The sequence below is a fragment of the Chinchilla lanigera genome, unplaced genomic scaffold (assembly GCF_000276665.1).
Source record: "Chinchilla lanigera isolate Chin_1 unplaced genomic scaffold, ChiLan1.0 scaffold00013, whole genome shotgun sequence".
NCBI lineage: Eukaryota > Metazoa > Chordata > Mammalia > Rodentia > Chinchillidae > Chinchilla > Chinchilla lanigera.
In genome coordinates, this window is record NW_004955414.1 from 20,824,819 (window position 1) to 20,842,223 (window position 17,405).

General features: G+C 35.1%; 2 protein-coding genes and 1 pseudogene across 2 annotated transcripts; 2 read left to right on the forward strand and 1 right to left on the reverse strand.

Moving 5' to 3' along the window:
* The first annotated feature begins 978 nt into the window (after window positions 1-978).
* On the forward strand, window positions 979-1,920 carry LOC102029070 (olfactory receptor 52A1-like). Its single transcript, XM_005380481.2, has one exon. It carries the CDS (start codon window positions 979-981, stop codon window positions 1,918-1,920), a length of 942 nt encoding a protein of 313 aa, XP_005380538.2.
* Window positions 1,921-6,932: 5,012 nt separating this feature from the next.
* On the forward strand, window positions 6,933-7,883 carry LOC102029389 (olfactory receptor 52A1-like). Its single transcript, XM_005380482.1, has one exon. The coding sequence runs from the start codon at window positions 6,933-6,935 to the stop codon at window positions 7,881-7,883; it is 951 nt and encodes a 316-aa protein (XP_005380539.1).
* Window positions 7,884-13,682: 5,799 nt separating this feature from the next.
* On the reverse strand, window positions 13,683-14,626 carry LOC102025233 (annotated as a pseudogene).
* Window positions 14,627-17,405: the final 2,779 nt, after the last annotated feature.

The following is a 17,405-nucleotide window of genomic DNA, read 5'->3' on the forward strand; positions in this document are numbered from 1 at the left end:
AGGGTGTTAAAGTCTAATTCAGCCTATTTTGGATAAAAGTTTTCTTCTTGGAGGGAAGAGACTTTTTCTCTATATTATCATGTTAACCTTTGCATCTCTAAGCTTGGCTTAGTTACCTGAGTTACTTTCTAACCTGGGTGGGATATTTCCATTTTAAGCTTAAGGGCTGCTTGAATGACTCTTCCATCTGATCCTACCTTAGGTTTCTCTAATTGCCTGCTTATAACAACTAAACTAAGCTACTGCACAACTGCATGGTATGTCTAAAGTCTAGAGGTTTCCCTCCAGGAACAAAGGGTTACACTTTTCACAATTGAACTCTAAAACATCACTGTCTTTGTAGGTCATGTAGCATGGGTACATGAAAAGAACAAAGCATATTTGGGAAAGAATGGGTCAAGATGGTCTCGTCAGCCACCTGGGCTTCTGATGCCTGCCTGGACTTACTAGACCGAGTAATTGCAGCACAATCTCAAGTTACTATTATTCTCTAGGGAGGCCTGTAAGACTGGCCTCTGTGTCTCCACCCTGTGCCTCCAGCCACAGTCTTGATGTCTGTTTTCTATGGTGACTTCTTTGATGAGACAATCACTTTCTGACTGATTATTAATTTTCATTGAACTTAAATGCTTGTAATAAGGAATCTGCAAAATACCACTGTTCTTGGAGTCTTTAAAGCAATTTAAAACAGAAATGCTGAAACTTTTGGAAGTTTGTCTGTTGCCTAATTGTAGTAACAGTTTTCCATGATTGTTGGCTTCTGTTCTCATGACAAGTACTGTAGAATCCCACTTTAACCCGGCCAAACTGCTTTAGGAAGCATTGAAAATCTTTGCTCAATACATAATGACAAAAAATAGTAATTGCATGCTAATAAAGATTCTAAGAGATGAGACCTTTTTGCTAACCATCCATGTTGTCTTCTGCAGGAATTAGAATCAACCACAGGAAGACAGAATATAAACCTCTACAAAACTCATGAACATGTCATATTTCAACCCCAGAATTGTAAATTTGATTGGCATTCCTAGACTAGAGCATGTGCAGTTTTGGATTGGGTTTCCTTTTTTGATCATGTGTCTAGTGGCTCTTTTGGGAAACATCATTTTGCTCATCGTCATCCCTGCAGAGCGCAGCTTGCACCAGCCTATGTACATCTTCCTGGCTGTGCTAGCAGCCACTGACATAGGACTCTGTGCAGCCATCGCTCCCAAGATGTTTGCCATCTTCTGGTTCCAGTCTTTCTCCATGGCCTTTGATGCTTGTCTCGCCCAGCTGTTCTTTATTCATGCCTTGCAAGGCATGGAGTCCGGCATTCTGTTGGCAATGGCCTTTGACCGCTACGTTGCCATCTGTGATCCTCTGAGACACACGTCCATCCTCACACCTTCCATCCTGGGGCGTCTGATGGCAGCGGTGGCCACCCGCGCCGTGGTGCTGGTTGGTCTGCTTCCCATCCTCATCAAAAGGCTGCATGTGTTCCACTCTGTGCACATTGCCCACTCTTACTGTGAGCACATGGCCGTGGTCAAGCTGGCCGCAGAAGACGTCCGAGTCAACAAGATCTGTGGTCTTTTTGTGGGATTCAGCATTCTGGGATTTGACATGATTTGTATCCTCATCTCCTACTCCCTGATTTTTCAGGCTGTTTTTCGTCTACAGCAAAAGGAAGCACGGCTCAAAGCGTTCAACACGTGCACAGCTCACATTTTTGTGTTTCTTGAGTTTTATCTCCTTGCCTTCTTTTCTTTCTTCAGCCACCGTTTTGGACATGTTGCTCCCCCAACTCACATTCTCCTGTCCACCATCTACCTTCTGCTGCCGCCTGCTCTCAACCCTGTTGTCTATGGGGTAAAAAATGTGGTGATTCGTAAGCGCGTGGCCCAGATGTTTCTTCTGAATTGTGGATCCCAGCAGTGATTGTTGAATATTCATGACCATGAAGAGGATGGTGTTATTTTCCAGGGATTGTGACAGTTTGGACTCTGCATGGCTTATTGTTGGAGTTTCAACTCATTGTGCTGGAACATAAAAGCATTTCCAAAATGATGGCCATGTTTATATAAATAGTATTCAAATGAAGACTGATATTAATGTTATCTTTTCTAAAAAATTTCACTTCTAATTTACATTCCTTTTTAATTTCTTTGCATTTACTTTGTACCTCATTTTAGTTTTTGCTTAGAGTAATTTCAGTTATTAATTATCAAGCTAGTTCTTTTGGACTATGTACATTTTCATTTATGGATTTATTTTAATTTTAGATTTTGCTGCATTACACATTTCTTCATTTTTATTCTTACTTAGTTGAAAGAAGTACAAGTTCCTTTCCTTGAGAATTACATCAAACATTTAAGGAAGAATAGTACTCATTATCAAAACCACTCTTTCAGAAAACGGAGGAGGTACAGTAGCTCCCAGTTCATTTTATCAGGAAAACATTGTTCTGATTCCAAAACCTATTAATTATATTTTAAAAATTATAGCCAGTATGAAAATATACATGAAAGTACCAGCAGAATTTTAGTACATCAGAGTGACTCAATAATAACATGAAAATAAGTAATCATAAATGAAATCTAGGTAGAAATAAAATATGTTACTTTTGCAATTAATAATGTTAACTATATTTTTGAAGACATAAAAATCCATGCAGGTATTCTAGTATATTTAAAGTATCAAGAAATTGAGTAGGGCCTAAATGAAATTCAAATCAGAGTCAATGGTATAATTTTTGCTTAACTTCATAGTTTATGGTGGATGATGAACACTTTTTCCTAAATTGAGAGACAAGTATTTCCAAACCAATTGTATATGTATGGTGTTTGAAATCTTAGCCAGGGCAGTAAGACAAATAAGCAAGTGCTAAAAAGAAAAGAAGAAATACACCTTTTCTAACTGCAAATAACAATTTTCCAAGTCCTAGTGGCAGTTCAAATGGTGTCAAAATAGAGAATCATATATTCTCAAATTGGTCTAAACAATACTAGTCAAAAAGAAGAATAAATGGAAGTCAGTTGTAGTAAAAAGGATGTATGTTGGAATCATAATGCTAAGCAAAATAAATCAGACACAGAAGGTTAAATATCACAGGGTTTCTCTTATATGAGAAACTCCAACTATAAATTATTTAAAGAGCAGAATGAAAGAGAAGTGATAGGAGACAGGGAGGTGGATTTTGTAGAGTTTGGAAGACCTAGTAGCAATAGGGACTGGTGACATGAAGGAAAAATAAAAGGGATTAAGATGAGATATGTATATGTACTGGTTGAGTAAGATGAATATAATTAGTATTGATTTTAAGTATGTTTTTTATTTTATGAAAAAAACACAAAAATTCATAACAAAGAATAAGAGAATAATAACAGTTATAAACTGTATATCATTATTTTTAAAGTAATTAATCAAATACAAGACAAAGACCAAAAATTTACTTGCAAAACAGAAACAGAGAAAAACACAAAATGTTCTTTGCAGTGACCTAAAATAAAATACTAATATAAGTGAAAAAAGTTACTGTATATATCAAATTATTTTTGAAACAATAGCATAAGTAATTTGAGGAATTATTTGAACTTCTCCCTATTTCCTATTTATCTTTCTTCTGTGTTGTTCTTTATTTGTGTATATATATATATACATATACATATGCATAGGCATATTCTTATGCACATGTCTCATCTAAGAGAAACCATCCAATATTTAAGCTTATATGTCTGACATTTCACTTAACTTTATCTTCTCAAATTGCATCCATTTGCCTAGAAATGCCTCAGGATTATTTTTTATGACAGAGCAGAACCCCACTGTGTATGAATACCATATCTTTTGAAAAGGACCAAAGCAGCAAGAAAACTGTACAGAATCTTGCCACTAAGGAGATGAAACTGTATCTTTTTCATTTTTATCTTTTGAAGTTGCAAAATGCTTTAACAGTTTGAGTTTAGTTCTAATGGTCACAATAATGGTCTTAGTAATTGCAGCTTCACGGGACTGGGGATTTAGCTCAGCGGCACAGCACCTGCCCAGGAAGCGCAAGGTCAAGAGTTCCACTCCTGGTACTGGAAAAAAACAACAGCAACAACAAAAGTAATTGCAGCTTCATGAGTCAAAGCTATAGTAAAATTATACGCACAAAATGAGTTGTATTTTGTTTCTTTTAACTGTAAACTTGCCAGATGCTTGAAAGTTGAAAAAACAATGACTGCTTTTGTTTTTTAAGTCTACAAATTCTATTTCTGATTTTCTTTTTACATGCTTCCAATGATTTCAGATCATCATACTCTGAAAATGATCCATAACTTGCTATTTCCCTACTCTCATTATTTCTGATAAAATAACTAAATATTTTCTGGGTTGAAACTTTCAAGCAAGGAGCAGCTTTCTCCTGCAAAGTGGAGACTGGTCTCAGAAGCATGACAGCCTCCAGGGACCGGGTCTGTAAGATCCTCCTGAGATCACCTCAGATTCTACAAAGAGTCAAGGGGAAAAGGAGTTAAAGGCTGATGAAAGATGCTTAGCTATTAATACCTTTCAGATTCTAAAATCTGTCATCAAAGACCTTTCCCATCACTATGCTTATATTCCTGCCTGGTATTTATTTATCTGGGTAAGTTTCTTCTCCCTGTGCTGGCAATGAATATAGTGAAGGAGTCTCAACTGTAGAAATTTTAAGAGTGAGTGCAAAAGATAGCTAATTGAATGATCTTCAATTAAAAAAGCTGTGTTTCTCAGTAACAAAATTTCCTTTGGTCAGCTGCATTTTCTGGATCTCAGATATCTGTCTGGTTATTCTATGAACAACTTGTGAGACATACTAGATTCATGTCATTTAGAGATGGAAGAGAAATAAATGTGACTGAAAAGTTTCATTCTAATTAATATGAAGAAAACTTAATGGACACTTTTGTTGATTAGTAGCAAGAGCAAGATGAAAACAAGAAATTATTTCCAATTTAATTTCAATGTACAACTGATTGTAAACTTGTTTTATTAAAATTTTTAAGTAAAAGATACTCTGGTTTTACAGCATATATGTGTGTGTCTGTGTGTGTGAGTGTGTGTGTATTTACACAGGAAGGCTTCAAAGATGTGGGAAATGATTAAAAACATTAAGTATTCTACTGCCTGTACCAGCACTGTTATCTGATTCTATTGCTGTAGTGTGTGCAGTAACCTAAGCTCATACACTATCGCCTGGAATCTGACCTTTTCTGTATCAGGACATTAACATCTTCCATTTTTTAACTCATTTTCCATACTTCACCTTGACTTCATTTACCCATACCTATGTATTTTCCACTGTGAGACCAGGAATAGCATTTCCTGACTGGATTATCATGTGAAGCGAAGTGGCACAAAATGTATATTTACTGTCTTAGAATAAATTTTTAAATTAGCCTTCCTGTTCATTGCATGCCTACTTCCTCACTAAAATTTTAAGAAGGGACATGATTATTTGTCAGGTGTATTGGGCCAAATTAATTCAATACATTTAATTTATTGACTCAGCCAAGGTAGGCAGAATAGTGGGACATTATGTGCCTGTTCTGCTCCAACAGTGATCACTGCTCCTGCTTCCGTGAATGTCACATCTTACAGATCTGGCTGACCAAAGTCATTCAACTGAAAAAAATTCATCTTGTAATAGTTTTTAACCAATTCTTTCTTCAGAAAAAATTTTCCCTTTGTGTATTTTACATTGAGTGGAAAAAAAAGTCTCACTCAAAGAAATACTTCTTAGTTAATGTCTTGTATGGATGCTATGGCACAATTATAGGAAAATGCTAGAAAAACTTTATATTGTTTGGTCTTATAGAATTGTCCAGGAAAATCCTTTTTTAAATGTGATTGCAGATAATGTTGTTTGAAACTTTGTTTGGTGGTTTTCCAGAGAAAGAGGTAAAGTAAAACATAAAGATGATAAGTTTGGAGTGGATGTGAAGTGGGGCAGTATATTGAAAAGGTCAGAAGTTATTTTCATGCTAATCACTGACATTAAAATGGAAAACAGCATCTAGGTCACAGTGAGATCCATTACAGCCATTATCTTTGCTTCTGAGGTGCTTTAAGGACCTAAATAGGTTTGACCCATAGAGGTTATCCAACAGGCTAGGTTTTTTTTTTGATCTGTACACTAATCCAGTTTATTGCCCCTTTGTATTTCATTGACTTCTTATCTGTTCTCAACTTTCTTTTCTTTTCAGATTTCTGAGTACTTAGATCACTTTTCATGCCATTCTGTTTATACTCATGATACAATAATCACTGTGAGTCCAGTATGCTCAGTCACTACTGATAAAAGTATCTGCTGCAAAATTCCTAAGGGTGACTTAATTCAATCAATAGTGCCTAAAGAAGAAAACTTCAACTGATTTGGCAGTCAGCAACTAGGCTGAGAAAAGATCTGAACATGAGAACACTAACACAGGAAGACTCAGCGAGATTATACAATCTGCATATTCTGAACTTTGTGTAAACTGGACAGGGCTTATGGGATTGCAGACCTATTCTATGACTTTGATCATCACAGAAGAATTTATTCTAGTCTTTATTGTGCCTGGAGTTCCAAGACAGATACACATAAAATTTAGGATTGGTCTCTCTAATACCTTCAGAGGAGACTACGGAAACTAGCAGAATCAGGGCTCTTAAAACCATAGTTTCATTTAAACAGTTTCTTAGGAATGAACACTGGGTTGCATTCTTCATCCACAAATATTAACTTTGGCTTTATAACTAGATAAATAAGAGCTCTGTTCTGATGTTGAATTCAATTGATACTTAAAAATTTAAAGTCACATAATCAAATTTCCATCCATATTTACATGTTTTGAGAGGAAATATGAGGACAGCATCCTTTTGCTTCCCATTCATAATTTTCTCTGAATAGGTCATAGAATATGTGGTGAATAGAGGACAGAATTAGCCTCATGGGAGCCACCAACATGTCATATCTGAACCCAAGGACGGTGATCCTGATTGGTATCCCTGGACTTGAGAATGTGCAATTTTGGATTGGATTTCCTTTCTTTGGCCTGTGCCTAGTGGCTCTGCTGGGGAACATTTTATTGCTAATTATTATCCCTATAGAACGCAGTTTACACCAACCCATGTATATCTTCCTAGCAGTATTGGCAGCTACTGACCTAGGTCTTTGTGTAGCCATTGCTCCTAAGATGTTGGCCATTTTCTGGTTTGGTTCTTGCACCATGGCATTTGATGCTTGCCTCACCCAGCTCTTCTTTGTTCATGCCTTGCAGGGCATGGAATCTGGCATCCTCCTGGCCATGGCCTTTGACCGCTATGTTGCCATCTGTGATCCTTTGAGGCACACATCCATTCTCACACCTTTCTTTGTAGTTCGAGTGGTGCTGATGGTGGTAATCCGGGCAGCAGTACTGGTTGGGATTTTACCCATTCTATTGAAACGACTGCAACTTTTCCACTCTTTGGCAATTGCCCATTCTTACTGTGAGCACATGGCTGTAGTCAAGATGGCGGATGAAGATGTTCACGTTAACAAGTCATACGGGCTCTTTGTGGCTTTTGCAATTCTAGGGTTTGATATGATCTTTGTCTTATTCTCCTACATTATGATTTTTCAGGCAGTTTTTCATCTTTCCCAGAAAGAGGCACGAATCAAAGCATTCAACACTTGTACAGCTCATATTGTTGTCTTTTTGGAGTTTTATATCCTTGCTTTTTTTTCTTTCTTCAGTCACCGTTTTGGTCACGTGCCACCCTACGTCCACATCCTCTTGTCTACCACCTACTTGCTTGTGCCCCCTGCCCTTAACCCTATTGTCTATGGTGTAAAGACCAAGGAGATTCGTACAAGGGTTGCTCAGGTTTTTATTCCAAAACTTGATACCCAGCAGTGAGCTCACAAGCCGTACTGAAGAGGAAAAATACAGATTTGCCTGTTTAAGGTGAAAACTTCATATATTATTGTAGTGATTTTTGGATCATAATGATCTACTCCTACAGAATTTATATCCCCAAGACAAAAGCAATCAGAATAAACTTGCATGTAAACTACATGTGTACCTTATGAATCCTTAACATATCTGCTTCTGTTTTTAATCAGTTCAACTTTTCCTTTTTTCCTTCAGTCCATATTTCTTTTTTTGCCTTCCCTACCACTCACATGTTTCCTCTGTCTTTTGGCCCAAGACTCAGTAAGTTTATTATTTGGATGTGTAACAGTAACAAAGGCATACTTTATTATGCTCTAGTGATGATACAGGAATAGTAGGCAAATATAAGTAGTTATTTAGTTTGTGGGAGGAAAAATAGATTTACTTTCACATGTAAGAAGTAATAATTAATACTTTAGAAGAAAAAAAATTCTAAAGGAAGTCACAGCAAATAACTATGAGATTTGAATACCAAATTTTATATAAAGTGAGGAAATGTTACCATAATTCCAATCTAGTTCTGAAATCACTCTCATAACTCATATATATGTGCAGGCATATGTGAATCTACCTTCCTTGAGCATGGAAATTATGAAAAAAAAGACTCATCTCTGCCTTTATTGGTGATCAAACTATATAAATCCTTCTTGGATAGGGAACTGTGTACTAATATTCCAGTCTTTTAATATTTTTTTTCACTATAAAAATATAGTCTTTTTATTGAGTTAGAAAAACTCCAATTTTCAGACCAGCATTGCTTCTCATGTTCTTGGAAGAAGCCTGTTGTCTGTCAGTGTAATTTAAACTTATAATAAATAAATTCACTGTTTTTGCCAAAATCTATTATGAGAAAATATGAAGAGTTTTTAGATATAATTAGTTAGATTGATCAGGTTCTGTGATGAGGAGAATCCAACACTGTCTTTTCTCCTATTCTTGTTGCTGTAAATCAAAAGGACTTGTAAGCCAGGGAAGAAAAGCCAAGAGAATGAGACTGGCATTTAGCCGTGTTCTGAGTTTTCTCATCATGTGAGACCTTCTTGGGGGTCATTTGGGTCTCTATTAGGAGAGGGTAAAACAGCACTACAGCTACCACCATATGCACATGAATATTATTAATCCAGTTAGTTTTTCTACTCACTAGGGGTTTCACTCTCATCTTGCAGGTAAATAATATATACCTATATGAAGAATATGAAAATAAAATAAAATTTTCCCTATGATGGTCTCATAGTATAAACAGAAGATTAATGTTGTAAAAATTGTCAATCAAGAGTTTTCATAAAAGCGAACCAGTGTGATACTTTTTGTACATAGCATGCTTGTAAATTGACCCAAAGAAAGACTTGTTGAGCAAGTCAGATTGTGAAGGGAAGAAAACCAATAATATGAGTCCTACTGAGCAAAGTAGTGCTGTATATTTTCAGAGCTTTCTCTTTCTAGGTATAGTTAGAAAAATCATAAGAAACACAATTCTAAGTTGTCTTTATGAGGCCATAAAAATATGAAATATGTATTCAGTGATCCCACCCCTTACTGGTAGGCGGTAACTCCTACACAACCACATGTCCAATACTTCACACAAACTATGCTCATGGGTAGATCTAACTCCCCAAAATAGAGAAAGACTTACACAGAGTGCTGGAAATCTTGGGCCTAGATAAGAACTCTACAGGGTACTTCTGGAGCAGCCTTAAGGTAATTAAGCTGTCTTTAATCAGCCTGTTTTGAAACTCTTTTTTATTTCTATTTCTATTTTTTATCTTTAAAATAAAAATGAATTGAAAAAGAAAGAATAAATGATTCTTTAAGAAAATGCGTAAAAATTGAAAAGCAAGAGAAGGCATATTTGTCCATATTCCCTCATGGTCTCACACAGAAGATGAAGGCGTGCAGGAGAATGCTGACTACATCAAGCCTGTATTCTAGGAAAGAGCCCCCATTCCCTCTGCAATCATCTTTTTAAGAGAGTGAATATTTTAGCTTTAATTACTGAGAAGTCTAGGATTTGTCTAAAGCCATCTGAAGTTGTTTAGAAGGTTAATAAGAAACACAGCCTTTTCAATAGATGGAGACAATGCAGTTCACCTGTTAAGGGAAAGTGGTGTTTGATTTTTTATATAAAATCCAGAGACATATTAGATCAAATTTTTAACCTAGACTAAAATGTTTTTATTAAAATTGTTCTGTATATTTCTGGGGAACAGAAGTTCACTTATATTTTTAACAGAAAGGTAAACAAAAAATAGGCCAAAAGACTTAGATTTCTAAACAATACAAAGTAGCTCTCTTCAAAAAAAAAAAAAAATAGAATACACGAGGGGAGACAAATTTCAGCCTTCCTGCCACTGTATAATATACTAGCCTATACATTTATTTCTTTATTACTTTTACTTTAAATTGGTACTTACATTATATCATATATAAAGTGTATGAGTTGGTGTAGACAGGAGACACAGAGAAAAGATTTTTAAAGATGTCCTGATAACTATCATCCAAATTACATGTCCAATGCAATTGTGTTTATTTCTAATCCCTAAACTTCCGCTGATTCTTCAGTTAATTTGAGGAAGAGGATGCCGTGAAAGTGATGCTGTCAGTTTTGTGTACAGACCATATCTGGCTTAAGAATTTCTGCCTTTTACCTCTTGAAGCCCTTAATCATGGGGAAAGGATACCATCCTAATATGGTAGAGAGAAATCAGAGGGAGGAGCTCTATGGAACCAGACTTGTCAATGAAGAACCTACAGAGAATGTGCATCACTATGAACACTCAGATCACTCCAGCCTCCAGTACTTTTTGTAATGAAACTGTGTGTGTGACATACGTGAGAGCAGTATGCTAAGTTCATTCAAGCAAAGAGCTAAATCTTGCAGTTTATAATTCTCCAGAAGATAATTTTCATAATTAGGAAGTGGAATTTAGAGAACACATTGGACCACTAGTGCTGAGAGAGAGAGAGTCATAAATAAATTTCAAAAACAGAGTTGAAGAGACCTCACTCTGAAACCACTGCAATGTGGAGAGGAAAGTGAGCTGGGAAAACAAGATGCCAACCTCTCCTAAGCGTCCTCCACTTCTCCTTTGTTCTTATTTCCTACCCTTTCTTTTCTTCTATTGTTTTATTCTCCTGTCCTGTTATTTTAGTAAGTGGGCTAAAAAAATGTTTAAGTGTATGCATTATCTTATGATCTTTTTCTCAGTAGACAAGCTATTTGAAAATGAGGTTTGTTTATTAAAAATATTTATTAAACTCATGCCATGGAAATCCCAGAGTCTATGGAAACAAGAGATAGAATACTCATTTTAGTGTAGAATATTTGATGGAATCAGTTTCACATTTTGTGATTTGAGTCATGATTGAGGGAAAAAAACAGTCAGTAGAAACCATCAAAAAGGTAAACAACATTCAGTGAAGAAAATAAAAAGGGTGAGGTCAAGCAAGGACAAAAGACGGATGCATACCTATGAGTGAGTTCCAGTAGTTGAGTAAGAGCATGTGATGGCAACATTCTGAGATAGGCTGCCAATTTATTTGAGCAAATGTGCTGGTCTGAAAATTTGTGTATAAAAAGTATAAGGGTAATAACCATGGTTTTGTATATCTATTGATATAATTTAATATATATATTATATGTACATGTATGTTCTTTGTATGCATGTTACAGGGGAGGTATATGACTATACAGATATGTATGTATGAAATGAGAGAGTGAGGGAGACAGAATCAGCAAGTTGTTTGTATATAAACAAAAGATTGGAAGTATCTATAGGAAAAAGTACATATTGGTGCATGATTCTGAAGGTAAATATTATCTACGCTTATGTTTGTTCTACATTCACCGAGGGACATCTCGTTATAAGAACTAGAAATGAGAGGGTAAGTATGAGACCTCTATCTATATTCCTTGGTCTACTATTACCTAAAGCCTTTTTAAACATTGAACTACTAGTTTAAAGCCTGTGAACAATTGAATTACCTGGCATGGCACCTTCTTGTAGCTAAAGGTCTTTGTAGCAGGAATGTTAAAGTTTATGAAGAAACAACTGTGATACATAACAGATCACAGGCAAAGACATCTGGAAGAAACCAGAATTAAAGAAAAGGTCAAGATGATATTACTGAAAGATAATCATTAAGGACAACAATGCAGAGAAGTGTCTTGATGTGGAAAAAATTTTGACTAGGAAAGATTGAGCTGAAATGCCTGCTAACTGTGAGGAAAAATAGCTAAAGTGGTAAGAAATACATACATGGTTCTTTACAAATAAATCAGTCAGGTTTTGCTAAATTACACCTAGTCTATGATTTACTGAGAAAAGGCAACTAGCAAGGCAAATTGGTGGCCAGTCATGTACACAACGGTGTGTTCAGTTTTTACCTTGAGAAACAGAATGTTGAAGATTTTAAGGAATGAAATGAGATGTTAGTTGGAGAAAGACAACCTAGTTACAATGTTAATAAGTTAGAATAAGAGAGAAATTAGAGATACAAAGATTAATTAGTAAGATTTTATCTTCTAGAAATGCATTCAAGTGATAAAAGTATAAAGTAGAAAACATAAATATAAAAGTAATTACTGTGATCAGTTGTACTGACACTGAAAAACTAGACAATTTTGAGTTTCTGAAATGAATTTAACTCAAGTCAAGGTAAAAAAAGTGGGAAATATAGGGGCCAATATAATTCCCCAGGAGATCAAGAGTAACAATGCAGTATTTTTGCCCATAGGTTCAAAGTTATATGGGAGATCTATATTTTGTGTGTTTATTTCATCTTAAGTGATTTTTATCACAATAAAATAAAAATTCAAATACTTTAGTTTGGAAAGCATTATGTTCAAGATTTATCTGATAGTGATCCACAAAGCATTTGTAATTTGCTTTCTGGGAACAGACAAAATTTATGGATTAAGATATAGAAATGAATATTTAAATTCTAAAAAAAATGAAATCATCTAAGTAGCAAGTAAAATTAAAGTTAGAAAAAAAACCTAACTTTCAAGATATTTTCATCGGGGGCTGGGGATTTAGCTCAGCGGCAAAAGCGCCTGCCTGGCAAGCGCAAGGTTGTGAGTTCGGTTCCCGGTACCAGAGAAAAACAAAAAAACAAAAAAACAAAACAAAACAAAAAAAAAACAAAACAAGATATTTTCATCATTTGTAAACTGCCTACTTCTTAGGCACAATTTATTGTATATTACCAAATATTATTTCCTTTTTCTTCCTTTTAGTTTTTCTAAAGTCCTTAGACAGAGAAAGGTAGCTCATTACTCATTTATGTACTTATTTAGATATTTGTGTATATTTATTTTATTGGGATTATTCTGTTTGATAAAGTATTTTGTGCCACTGAAATAATTAAAACACAAATATGAAAAAGAAAAAATAGTTTAACACACACATTTATAATTATTTTTATCCATGTATCTGTATAATATGTGCCTAAATTTCAACGTCATTTGTGAAGTGCTCCTAATTTACATGACATGGTATGATCAAATAATAATTTTCAGAGCAAAATATTGTCCTATTTTACTATTTAAGTATTTAAGGAATATTTTGGTTATAAGAATTTCATAACAATTCCACCTTGATAGAAACAACGTGCTCCAGTTACATTCTTATATAGATTTCCTCTTACACTGGTTATCCATTTTCCTATGACATGACAAACCTAGAAGGAATTATCTCTACCTATATCCTAATATGACATCCAGTTCCAGATCACCAGATCTTCTGTCCATCAAAATTACCAGCCTCAATCTGCTTGACAGTGGAAGATTTGTAGTATCTACTCCCTTATTTGTTTGGTTCATGCTCCATAATTAAGAGGGTTGACCATGGGAGGAACCAGAAAGTAAAGGTTGTCAATGATAATCTGTAAATGGGGAGCCATATGGTAGCCTAAAATCTGGGCCAGGACAGAAAAGACAACAGGAGAATAAAAAAGACCGATAACACAAAGATGAGAGCTGCAAGTGCTGAGAGCTTTGCTTTGTGCTTCCCAAGATGGTATCCGATAGACAGCATGAAGGATAAGTCCATAGGACAGAATGATAAAAACAAATCAAATCCCACTGATGCTGCTATAACCATGAGGCCATAGATAATATGGTGAGAGATGTCTCCACAGGCTGTCATCACCACAGCTATGTAGGCACAGTAGCAGTAAGCAATTATGTGGGTTTGGAAGCTTTTCACTCTTCTTACCAAGATGGGTGCTGGAGTCAGCACTGCCATTGCTCTTACCAGGATAGCTAGTGCCATCTTTATAAGCATTTTCACATCAAGAATGGTTATGTATCTCAGAGGATACCAGATAGCCACAAATCTGTCAAAAGCCATGGCCAAGAGGATCCCAGATTCCACGACATAAAAGGAAGGGATGAAAAACATCTGCGTGAGGCAGGCATCAAACCTGATTTCCTTGGCATTCATCCAGAATATACCCAGGATGCGGGGCACAGTGACACTGACCAAGCACAAGTCAACAACTGATAGAATGGCCAGGAGGAGAAACATAGGCTCATGGAGACTCTTCTCCATCCAGATGATACATGCAATGGTGACATTACCCATGATCACAATGACACATATCAAGAAACAAAGCACAGAGAACCAACCATAGAAAAATTCCAGGCCAGGAATTCTGGCCAGAACAAATATCAAGGGCTGAGAAATGGAGTTGTTGCAAGTGGACATCTTCAATCTGAGTTCCTCAAGGTCTGATTCATAGGGAGAACGACATGAAAACATTTCAAAGTCACTGCATTATTGGCTCCTTTGTAATGCTGGTCATAACAGTATTTTATAATGATATTGTGTACATAAACTAAGCATCAAATAAAGGCTTTAGCTATGCAGAAGAAGATAATCCTGGACAAATTTCTCTGCAAAAGGGAGCAGACTTCTCAGAATTAAACTCTCCATAAATATACAACAAATCCATAGTTTAGAATTTTCTACAGCCCACATTCTGTTTAATGTTCAACATTCACAGTATGCTACATTATCTCCTGGATACTGGACACCACAGGGCATAGTTTCCCATATTATATGCAGGCAATAGTAGTTTGGAAGAGCCGGATAGAGAGTTTTTACTTCAATGGAAGCTCAATTTAAAGATACAGTACCTGGATCTTCAGTTTCTGGGACTGGACTTGGTGGCTTGGGATTCTTCCCTGGAATGCTTAGCCGGCCAGTGTTGATTTTAGCAAAGGATCTGGGAAATCTGTTGATATATTATGTGAAGAGTATGAGGGCTTGGAGGAACAAGGGCTGTTTGGGATGAATAACATGAAATCTAAAAATGTTTCAATAAAAATAATTTAGTGTTATATTTCCAGATTATTCCATAAAGCTCAGTTGGGGAGTGGAGACAGAGCAAAATAAATGAATGGTTTTCTGTATATATGCTTTAATTTTTGTGTGGGGAGCATAGTTTGAGAGTTACTAGAAACAATTACGTCTATAGAAATAAGGTTTTCCTGCATTTGTTCAATCTTTTAACCTATGTAACTATTTTGAATAGAAAAACACATTTACATATGCAATGTAAACCATTGAATAATCAATATATTGTCAATATAGTTCAAACATATATTGAAAATAGGAATCAGAAAATATAAAATATACAAAAATTAGATTATAAAAGCAAGAATTTAAAAACATATGATTAACTTTCACCATTTATAGACTTCATATTTATTTAAAAATATTTCAACTTGTATTTACAAAAGACTATCACATAAAATGAAAAATATTACTAAAAGTTAAAGTATACCACAGTTACCTAAAAATTAAATATAGCAATATTAATATTGTGACATATAATATTGCTTTCACTTATTGATGAACTTGTGTTATTAGTCGTTTCATTTATACCTTTGCCAATTTAACCTCAGGTCTTAATTTAGTATGTTCTAAATTTATTTTTAATGTCAACACATTATTTTAAAATTTCTGCTAAATAATTATGTTTTTATATTAGCAGAAGTCACAGTTATAAAGTAAACAAAAAGAGGCATATATTCTAAAGCTTATAAGTCTATTATTGATTCCCAGTAGTGTTGGTAGCATAGTTCTTGAAATGTTTTAGTGTTCTTGAAATCCAAATTTTCTTGATTTTCTGTGAAATACAAAGTATAAGTCAGATAAATCGTAATGTTAATTTGTTGTTTCCTGAAATGAACTCTGATTAGGATAGTGAATAGAACTGATGTTCTAAGAAACAACAATTAATGATCCTGATAATTTTTCCTTCATATTTCTGATTCATTACATGCTTTAGGAAAAAATATTTAGTGTCAATACATAAAGGGTGATAAAACTTAAAGCATATATTGTAGTTTAATAGATGAAAGGATCTTCTTACAATGACCTTTCCCAACCAGAAAATCTACCTTATGAAAATAAAATGTTACTACTTGGGTTGTCGTATGGAGATCTAATGATCACCTATTGATATTTAATCAGTATACTACAGATGAAAATCCTACATGTGATAATAAATATGAAGAATATTATTGAAATGTTAAGCAATATGTTAAAATTTTATTTTCCAAGCTATCAGGAGCAATTACCAAAAGAACTATATCAACATTAACTATAAGGGGGATGGGGATTTAGCTCAGCGGCACAATGCCATCTTGTCAAGCACAAGGTTGTGAGTTCAATTCCTGGTACCAGAAGAAAAACAAATAAACAAAAAACAACATTAACTATAAATAAAGACATCATTAACTCAAGCATAAATATTAGAAAAGTACTTAATATTTTCACTGTGCCCCACCTGCTGGGTACAGTCTGGATGAATGTCACTGGTCATTTTAATATTTGCAGAACCCCAAACACAGCCATAAAAGTATTAGTGGTTGTGGTACTTAGTTGAAAATATTTAAGAATTTCTTTTTGTCTGTACAACTTTTTCAATTCCAGGGGTTTCTAGTCCTTTTTCTTCCTTCATTTTTCCATTTTCTTTGAGTTGTACCTGCAGACAGGTCACACTGGGTCTGAGACTAGCAGAGTCCACTTGAAGATCTTTCTATCTCCAGAATTACCTGGTGTTTAACCTGGAGGCAGATATATGGCTGGCTGATTTGCACCCTCCTGGGTCTTGAGTGACCTCTCCTTTATTCGGCAAGAGTTGTTCTTAGCTTGGATATTTGGAGGAACCAATCCCGGAGTGAATCTGTGAGGACAGCATCTGTAATGAGAATACAGCTATGCTCAACATGGGGATGTTGTAGAAGGCATGATGGTATTGTTTAAGAACTCCAGAGGGAGAACTGGAGATAAGAGAATAATTTAAAATAAGATTAGAGTGCTGGAGCAGGAAGGAGGATTAAATTCCAGACGGGGTTTCTTATAGCTACCATTATGGACGCTCTGTATTTATTTGTTTAAAATCAATCCTTCAAGTCATTTTTATTTTTTTATTTTATTTTACTTTTTTATTTTAAAGATAAAAGGAGGGAAACAT